Source organism: Crocodylus porosus, unplaced genomic scaffold (genome assembly GCF_001723895.1).
Source record: "Crocodylus porosus isolate Cpor-Errol unplaced genomic scaffold, CroPor_comp1, whole genome shotgun sequence".
Classification (NCBI taxonomy): Eukaryota; Metazoa; Chordata; order Crocodylia; family Crocodylidae; genus Crocodylus; species Crocodylus porosus.
In genome coordinates, this window is record NW_017728906.1 from 81357445 (window position 1) to 81367891 (window position 10447).

Sequence of the window (10447 nt, forward strand, 5' to 3'; positions counted from 1 at the left end):
ACCCCAGCTGACTTCCTGCCCTTTGGGCAGGGGGCTGGACTCGATGATCTCCCGAGGTCCCTTCCAGCCCTAATGTCTATGAAATCTATGAAAAGTACGTAAGACACCTGCTGTTTCAATATCCCTACAGTACCTCGACACATCAAGTGAGACTGGGATGGCTTCAGTCCTGTTGCCATAATTCAAAGGCATATCTAGAGTCACCATCTTACAAATAGTATTGTTTTCATATTCCTATACCATCTTTGCCATCCTTCAGTGATGGTATTTGACAAAAAGTATGTCTTGGGCAATGCCGAAATGTCTTGTGAAAGTGTTTGGGGGCTGAAGACAAATGATTTGTTTGAATTGTTTTGGACCTGAAAATTCTTTAAATAATTGTCCCCTGACTCCTTTCATAACATGAAGTTTACTTTTGCATTTCAGTTGTTTGTCTCTGTTCTACCTGTGCCTTGCCTTTCTGCCAAAATAGTCTACCAGTGTTCACTTAAGATACAAATTCAGTGTACTTATTTCAAAATACATACTTTTAGCATGTATTTAGGGTATGGACAAGCATACATTTGTAGTGGTTTTAGAAGGGGAGGGGGAGCTGCTGCTGAAGTACACAGCCATTGTTACACTCTGTTAGACATGCAAGTAGACCTAAATGAGCTAAGTTGCCTCAACTTTGATCCTGGATGAAGCATGCTTAAAATTGGAGCAGACTTGCACCCCTTGTTTCACAAGAAGCTCATGCACAGGAAGTTACAGGTTAACAGTTGCTGCATGTTTCCAAACAGCAGCTTCCCCTCCCCTTTTGAAACGTCTATAAATACATTTGTCCATACCCTTAGAATCAGAAATGAACTGAGGAAACTAACCTCTGCAGTTGACAGATACTTCCAAGTGACAAATATTACTTGGGATACATTTCTAAAGGCTTTGTTTAAGTTTTCTTGTCCTCCTCTGTTCTTATTCATCTTTTGTCTCCAGACTTTCCATGCAACAGCGCAGTGCATCTCTGTTGAAACCACAAGAAGAATCTTCTGTAATGATGTTACCTTAGACTCCAGTATCATGAAAGGATCCATGGTGGTATATCCTTACACCTATATGGAGCGCTGTTGGCATCAGTGGAATTCTTTTGGGAGATAATGGTCTTCCTTGACATGGATTCTTTTCCCAGAATCAAAGCCTTGATAGTGAGGAAAGCAACATTGTTTTTCTCCATGAAAATATTATGCCAGTGAAAATAGAAAAAATGAGAAATGGACAGAAAGTAACGACTGCAAAGGCAATGTAACAAAAAATATGTGTACTAGAACTGGTTGAGAAGTGGTTTGCTGGTGCCTACACATGTTTTAAATATTTCCAATATTTTCCCATTCCACATGAAATTAACTTAAAACCTTTGTGAACTTTTTGTGAAATACCAGGGGAGGCAAAAAAGTGTCATCCACTTCCAAAAGTCCAGTGGTTAGGGCACTCTTACAAAGCACAGAGGTCCACGTTCCAATTTCAGCCCTGCTTCACTCAGGCCAGGGACCAACACTTTAGTCTCTCATATCTCAGCTGTAACAACTGTGTTATTGGGCATTCTAGGGTGAATGAGGCTCTTTGACAAAAATACTATCCTTGTCCAGAGTGGTATACAAATTCCTGTCGAAAGTTTTGGCTTCTCTGAATCAAGATTTTGCAATGAAACCTTGTTTTATTGAAAAATTCCTGACAAACTCTAATCTGTTCACAAGGCTGCATTAGTATTTCTTAAGCTGTTTTTTTACATACCAAGCTCAGAGGAGAAGAGTACAAGTACAAAAATATAAAAATAAAGAAGAAAGACAGCGCAAAGTGAGGGGGGAATGCACTCATAGGAGAAAAGTGCTAATTAAAGAATACAAAAACAAGAATCTCAGAGTGGCAAGAGCAGTCTAAGAACACACTTTAAGATAAAGGAAATGAAAGGTGATAGAGCTGAAGAACTAGATACAGATCTGTAAAAAACATTTAGCATTCTAGGGGCAATGAGAAGTAGTAAGTTATTTTGAAAAGGCATTGCATTATCATTTGAAGTATGCTCTTTTTATTTAAAGCCATGTGATGTGCAATGTATGGAAGTACTTTTTCTTATTATACTGTTTCAAGACTGTCCTTGTTAATTCCATAATGGACCCTAAGACAGGAAGTACTGCTTAATAGAAAAAGGAACGTAGTCTGGACTCAGAGAGGATTTCAGCTCTTGGCTTAACCATAGCTTATCCAAGCTTCTGCCTCAGTTTCTTATCTTTCAGATTTCTTGCCTCACAAGGGAGTTGAGAAGGTAAAATCTAGTGCTTGGGAAACAATATTACATTAGTGAAGTAATTTAAATCTGAGGGACAATTATCTTGAAGGTGTCAGTTACTCCCTATCACTTTTAGATTTTTTAGATTGTAGCAACATGTTTATTTTGTGATATGAGTAACTGTGATCTCTCACTGGCTGTATATACACATTCAAATGACCCAAGTTTGTTCTCCTGGTAGAAAAACTTGCCCAAAGATACCTGAACAGACATTTGAATACTGAGCCCCTGAAGAGTGGAGAACTTGCAGTGCTGACACTTCACAATCAGAAGCCTCTGTACAAACACATCAGCATGCTTTGTAGGCTCCCTTAGTCTGTCTGGATAGACATGGCACAGGGTAGACCTGATTGGATGACCCAGACTGCTCAGGGTCAGCCTGTGGCTCCTCGCAGCACAGTGTGGGGCATGAACACCGTGTGCCCCTGGAGGTTGGGGGGGCACAGCGAGCTCCTGCAGGCGGCAGCAGTACTGTTGGCAGCAGGAGCATTGCCTTGGCAAGTGAGGAGTTCCTGCAGTTGTCCACAGCGCTGTCAGTGGAGGGAGGGGTGGCAAGCACTGACTGGTGGTCAGTGACCACCCACAGACACCCCCAGCAGCGGCGGCGGCCAGTGGTGATTGCGCACCGCTGGTGGTGTTAGTGGGGGGGGGAGGAGTGGCAAGTGGCAACCACCCGCAGGCACTGCCAGCAGTTTTGGAAGTGTCTTTTCACAGGGGGTACGCTGCCATGCTCAGGGGGAGCACATGCACTCGCATGCACCCCCTATGCATTGCCATTGATGTGGGGATTTTAAAAGGGTCATGTTCTGCTTCCTGCTTAGGAGCAGAGTTCAGTGAATGACACCATTTCCCAGATGGGGGGTGGGGTAGGGATGCTGGACAACTGCGTTCTTTTCTGAGAGAAGCCATGGCATGTACAGACATTCGCAATGACTCTCCCAGTAGAAAATAAATGTCTGTATGAGGTCATAGGCTACCCTATGTTTCTCATTCATTCTGTTGCAATAAAGATCTTGATTTACCCAGCAACAATGAAGGTGGAAACATTTTGCAGCTGAATCTCAAGGTGGAACCCCTAGGATCTCCAGCATTCCTTCAATTGCCCCAATGCACAGTCAGCCACCGTCTGGCAGCTGTTGAGTTGGTAGTTAAAGTTCTCCTTCCTGGAGTTCAGGCAGCAGTGTATGGTTTCATGAGCCATGGAAGGAGAGGGTAGGCTGGATTCTTGCTGGTTTTGGGAAGGGTGGGTGGGAATGGACAGGCCAGCCAACTCCATGGTGGTAGTGCCAGTGGTGAATTCTCCCTGTTCCATCATCTCGGGGGACCCAGAATTCCTAAACACATGGGCGCTGTGGACCCATCTAGCCCACTCAACATTTATATTGGTGAACCAGCGCCCATAGTCCACAACAGGATGACCAAAAAGAAGCCCTTCCTGAGGTATGGTGAGAGGAGCACAGAATGGGGATGTGGATCCCATCAGTGGCCCCCACACAGTTTGGAAACCCCAGATGCTTGAAGCCAGCAATCATCTCTTATGGATCCCTGAGCTTAAGCATCGGAGGCCCCAGCTGTTGTAGAATTGCCTTGCATGCTTCGGGCATAGGGAGCATCACCATTGTCTGCCCCACACCAAACTGGGTGGCCATGCACTGGAGACTGTCAGGATTTGCTAGCTTCCAGATTACCATTGCAATCCATCTGTCCATGGACCTGGGGCACCGAAGTCTGGTGCTAGAGCAGGGAGTGAGCTCAGAGCAAAGGTCCATGAATGTGCCATGGGGCATTCTGAAATTCTGTCTCCATTGCTCTTCATCCCAGGTCCCAAGCACAAGGTGCTCCCACCAGTTCAAGAGCCCAGTGTCTCAGTGGGATCCAAAATTGGGCATGCAGATCTGTGGCTTCAATGCAGTTATCCTGTGCTTCATGCAGCATGGCCAGCAGGACGCCTGTAGCAACATCATTGTCCTTGATATAACGAGCTACTAGAGCCAGCAGCATATGATGCTTTTTCTGTCTGAGAAGTTTAGCCAGGGAAATGATTGCTGTGACTTGGCTGACCACTGTCTTAAAGATCCAAACCCACCTGGAACAGTCAGCTTGGTCAGAGATTATGATCAGATCAGACCTGTGCCTCTGCCTGGCCAGGGGATTTGAATTGCCAGCTGCTGGAGACTGATCAATCAGTGTGCTTTGGCTCTCCCCAACAGCTTCCACCTCCTGCCCAGCCTAGCCCAGCCCAGCCCAGCCAGACAAATAATATGAAGAGTCCGGTGTTTCTTTCCCTCTGTGAGCCTCAGGGGAGGCTGTGCTGTCTATCCCCCTGGCTTGGCTGGTGACAGCACAGCAAAGCAAGACTTTGAAGACCAAGAGCCAGACAGTCAGCAGCAAAGGCATTTCAATTAGCACGGTAGTTGAAGTTTCCAAACCTTCTGCCTGGGTTTGGGAACAGGGGTGCAGGCAGCACAGCCACCAGGGAGAGGGGGCAGAGTTGAAGCAGGGGCAGCACCCCCAGTGGACTGGGGTTTCTCTCCTTCCAGCCCCTACACCCCACCTGCCACCCCCAGGGAGCCCAACCAAGGCAAAAATAGCTTATATGAAGAGCCTGGTGTCTTTTTGCTCCATGAGCCTCAAACCTGGTTTGGCAGAGGAGAGGTATCACAGCAAAGCAAGGCTTTGAAGACATTTTTTGATGTTTATCCCAGGGAGTCCTGTTACACTGTACTGTACAGTAAGCCCCATTAGAGTGGCTGTAAAGAGCAAGGGTAGCATTTGCATGTTTTTTTATTCTGTTTTCCTTTTCTTTTTCCTTTTACTTTGACCTTCATTTAGCAACAGATCATCCTTAGTATTTGTGGCATTGTCATGTGGAAGGTGCAGTGGATTTGAAGTAATTGGCATTTTCAAGCCTTCTGCCTGGCTGCAGGGACAGGGGTGAAGGCAACACAGTCCCTGGGGAGCAGAGGAGAGCCCTGGCCAGCCCCCAGAGAGCCCCCAGCCCTGGCCATGCTCCAGCAAGCCCTGAACACTGAGCTGCCAGATACCCATGTAAATGCCAGAAGAACTGTGATCACAAGTGGTTGATTGAAATTTTCCCATGGCTGTTTCTGGCAGCATGGAGGCTGGCTGGCCAGGTTGCAGGTCACTGACTGATCCAGGAGTGGGGGCTACAGGTGTGGGGGTGTGGGGAACAAGGCAGGGGGCTGTATTGAATTTTCCTACCCCAGACTGCTTAGTGGAGTGGCAGGGTCTGCAGCTTTCCCTTCTACCCCACCACCCATGGCCAGATGGGGACACATTTCTCTCCTAGTCCTTGGCCCATACCAGCAATCGCCCATCTCCCCACCTGCCCAGAGACCCCAGGGAGTGGAAGAGTCCCTGAGGTTGGGGCCTCTCCCTCCATAGCCACCTGTGGCCAGTGGGGATACATTTCCCTGCCAGCCCCGCCGGCCCATTCTGGCAACAGCTCAGTATCGACTTTAGTTTGTTGAAAGTTTGGATCCAGATTTGCTTTCAAGCTGCCCAAATCAGGTTTTGTCTTTTAGGTATTCTATCATCTTGTTTTAGGTGAGCAGGCACTTCTGCTTTATTGTGGAGAGCCATAAGGCATAGAGATCACTGCCTCTTAATAATATGTATTATTTTAATTTATTAAAAGCTGTCCCATTCACTTCTCTCAGCTGTCAATTTAAAAAGTGAAAACAAAACATAATTCCAAGGTTATTTTAATATGACTCTCTTAGTCCCACCCTTGTTCCCTCATATCTTTCTGTCACAATATCTGACCCCCTAAATATAATTTGGTTTGCAATATAAGAAGATATTTTATTTTGCTTTGTTTTAGAATGCTTATTATTTCTGCAATCCCTGAGTAGTTCGGAATTTGCAAGCCTTTATGAACATTTACTGGATTACTTGTGACAACCTCCAGATAGAGCATATGATTATTTCAAGAGTTTTTGATTGCCTTTCCTCTGATCTATTCTTTGTAAACTGAGCTCTTGAGGATCTGAAGTATTTATGAAGTCAAAACAATTAACTTCAGCATTAATTACCTTCTGATCTTTTTCTTTCAACGTCAAACTAGAAAACTCTCCAGAGAGCCATAAGAAATAACAGGGCCAAAATGTAATTGTGATCTTATATCAGTGGTAGCACAAGAAAAATATAAGCTATGAGCTTAGAAAAATGAATTTCTAATGTATTGCTGTTGGACATAGCAGTTGACTTCCTGTATTCTACTTTGGAAAAGTCCTTTTTTGAAGGCTGTCCCTTTTCCTCAGAAGTATGAGTTAGGTTAGTTAGAATACTGAAGGTACTAGTCTGAGTTCTGCTGTAAAGAAAGAAATATCCCAAAAGATATTAGAGGTTTTTAGAGGTACAGGGCATGTCTACACAAGAGGTTTACTGTGGAGCTGACTAATTAGCTCCACAGTAAATGCTGGCACAGGGTAATATGGCTAAGCACAAGTAGTACTCTGCAGTGGCATTGTTTTGTGCACTGCAGTGTATGTGTAGAGGGTGACAGGGCTGGCTGGGGCATGAGGGTACTTCAGCGCAAGGGCTGCCTGCTGGCTAGCCCCACACTGAAGCACCTTCGTGCCCCACCCAGCCCCTCTGCAACATGTTAAACCAAATCAGAGCAACCCTGGGCTGTCAGGCTGCTTCAGAGGCTGCTGCAAAGCAGCCCCCGATCCCCTGCCAGCCCAGGCTTCTCTGACTGGGCTCCATGGTACAGCAGGGAGGGGCTGGGGGCTGGTTGAGGCATGAGGGTGCTTTAGCACAGGGGCTGCACCTTTGTACCCCCACCAGCCCACTGCTGCACATGGAACATGGTTGGAGCAGCCCTGGGCTGGAGGGCTGACCCCCTGGTTCCCCTGCCAGCTCAAGCTGCTCCAACAGGCCTCCATGCACTGAGCACAAATAAATTCCAGAGCAATAAGCTCCAGAGTTTATTTGTGCACATTAATTGCATATGTAGGTGCACCCATAGTTAGCTACACAACTGTTATCAAATACAAGCAGGGGTTTCCAAGCTAAAGGAGTGTATAATGAATTGGACAATTCCAATACTTGAAACACCTACTTCTTTTCTCCTTCATGTTAAGGAGAGTTTAAAAGAAGGCATGGGAAAAGGACAGAAAGAACTAAGGAGTAATAAGAAATGGTAAAAGTACAGCATGTCATTTGACTTTGGCACTATCCATTCTGAGAAGGATGTAAATCATCAGTAACCTCATTTGACTCCAGTGGAGTTATGTTGGTTTTCATCAACTGATGATCTTGTCTAGGTTTTTTTTAAATTTATTAAGAAAGAACATTTGTAGTTCACTGCTTATAGGCAGACTGTACCTCTTTGCTACTGAAACTAGTAGTGAATGTACAGAGACTTTGAAAAATGTTTGCTTTTCCGGCTTGCTGCACTCCGTTACTAGTTTTTAATAAATTGCTAGTTTTATGTATGCATGAGGGATTAAGATCTATCAGATTTATTTCCCAGTCTCATATTTACATGAAAGAAAGACATTCTTTTTTTTTCTTAGTACTTACAATCAATAGTACAACATACTACAGGAATATACTTTCTTTCCTGTACAGCCTTTGTTTTCTTTTTATGCTGGTTGCGCCTTTTCGTGTATAAAGCCAATAATCAGCAGGTTTATCTGAATACAGGTCCTTGGTGTCATTGTGACAACTGTTATATTGGTGTTACATTTCTTCATCCTCCATGTGGGGAATCAGAGGATGGTGCCAGGCTTATCTCTATGAAAGCATTAAGCTATTTATAGATTCCAGGGTTGTTGTGTGGAATAGATGGTTTTTCAGGTCTATGCAAGGGAATTGATTTTACTTTTCTAACTAGCTGATTTAAAGCTCTAACTGAATGACAAAGCATAGGAAGAATAAAAAGAAAGGCACAGCTCTAAATTAGCATTTGTTTTTGTCTTGCAGGTAATGGGACATTAATAGGGGCATCTGCAAATGTCGTGTGTGCAGGGATTGCAGAACAGCATGGCTATGGCTTCTCATTCATGGACTTTTTCAGGTATTTATTTGGATATATTCTGTTACATTTTTGTTCACTACTTTTTTCCTTCCACAATTTTTTGTCTGGAAGCCTGTGTAGAGATGGCATTAATCAACTGAATTCAATTAACATGTAAAAACATTGGAAGAGATTAGATAACTATTATATGGACCTACTGCAGTAAGTCAAGTGTTGCCTATTATTGGAATTAGCCAGAAATCTCAAAAATAGGTCAATGGAGTTTCCAGATCTAAACCTGGTATATGAAAGTGGAACTTCCCAAGGAATAGAAAATCCCAAGGTAAGATTTTTGAAAGTAGACTGGCTTTCAGTTTGCCACAGGATTTTGGTTGCACTGTTCCTGTAGATTTGTACCTGTGCACTTCTGGAAAGTTTTGGCATTAAGCCAATGAAGTGCATTGATGGGTGATGGATTTATATCAGTATAAAAGTGGTGTAAATGAGGAATAATGTCAACTACATTTACTTTCAACTGTGTCGTTGCCAGAAAGACAAATGAATTACAGGCTAGATCAATTGTTCACCATTTATTGTCTGTGGACAACTTGCTGATCATGTGATGGTGGTTTTCTTTACCTATTTCAGACAAAGCTAAACAATTTATTTCCAACAAAGTTCAAATACATGTTAGATCAGACCTCCAGTCAGTATAAACTGGTGTCGGTGCAGCTACACTGAAGTCAACAGAGATACTTAGATTTAAACCAGAAAAACTGTGGTTCAAAAACTAAGTGTCCTGCATATAAACAATTGCTGTAGTTGCTGATAGGGAGATACATTATCAAGAGGGGCAGTGACTCAAGTAGGAGGAGAAAGATGATGTGCCTTAAGATATGGTTCATAGAATAAAAAAGTGTTGAGAGTCCATGAATTAAAACAAATGATACCAAATTAAAGGTATTTTAGGGGAAAATGGACTAGCTAGCTTTTTGGTGGAGGTTAGTGGAGGGTTAGAGATCTTCTGGAGTAAAGAAGCAGGAAAATAGCACGTCTAATCAAAAAATTATTTTGGTGATACATGAAGTCGAAAGTTGTATTAAAATGGGGTTAGATGAAGGAAGACAATGGAACTCATCTGGTTTAGCAGAGAACTTTTTGGTGAGCTTAAACCAGCAGAGGGCAATGCAAATAGTTTGGGTGCTGGGTCGCCTAATTTATGAGGTGAGGCTGAGGGAACTGGGTTTATTTAGTCTGCAGAAGAAAAGGCTGAAAGGGAATTTGATAGCAGCCTTTAACTACCTGAAGGATGGTTCCAATGAGGATGGAGTTGGATTGTTTTCAGTGGTAAGAGATGACAGAACAAAGAGCAATGGTCTTAAATTGCAGCAAAGGAGGTTTAGGTTGGATACTAGGAAAAAAATTCTCAGTGTGAGGGAGATAAAACACTGGAACAGATTACCCAGAAAGGTGGTGGACTCTCCATCCTTGGAGGTTTTTAAGACCCAGCTAGACAATGCCCTGGCTGGGATGATCTAGTTGGGGGTGGTCCTGGTTTGAGCAGGGGGTTGGACTAGATGACCTCCTGGGGTCCCTTCGAACCCTCATTTTCTATGATTCTAACTCATGGATGAAATAATCTTGGCATTTTCTACTGTACCGTTTTTGTCTTCAACCATCTGCGGGTATTAAAAGAAGTATTTTAGTTGTTAATTGTTAAAATATTTCAGAATTACAAATTCTAATATTATTTGCATATTATCATGAACAATCTTTACATCATTGAGTCCAACTATGAGACCAGGATATAACACAGATCAAATCTGGCTGCTAGTTTTCCATTTCTGCACCTTTTAGGCTATATACACTCTTCTGCATTTGGAGTAGTGTGCAATGATTACTGATAGACTTCTTAGAGATTACAATCAAGTGCAGTTACAAAACGTGAAAAATTGTGGGCTTATTTTTTAATTTCTCTGCACATGTTTACAGACATTCATGATGCATAAAGCGGTTCGTTTCTCTGGAGGCCCACAAAAAATCACAGACACACATACATTAAACGGCACAAAGGTGGCATTTGTTTGCAAACAAAGGTCAGAGCAGAGTCAGGTACTCAGATTACTCTGACCCTG

At 43.5% G+C, this 10447-nt stretch overlaps 1 protein-coding gene across 1 annotated transcript in view; it reads left to right on the forward strand.

Annotated features, from left to right (window-relative positions):
* The window catches only part of OCA2 (OCA2 melanosomal transmembrane protein), a 400590-nt gene that overhangs the window by 311318 nt on the left and 78825 nt on the right, over positions 1–10447 (forward strand). The window contains exon 23 of the mRNA XM_019529440.1: positions 8279–8372. Within this exon, the coding sequence (XP_019384985.1) occupies positions 8279–8372 (94 nt within the window). The remainder of the gene's footprint in view (positions 1–8278; positions 8373–10447) is intronic.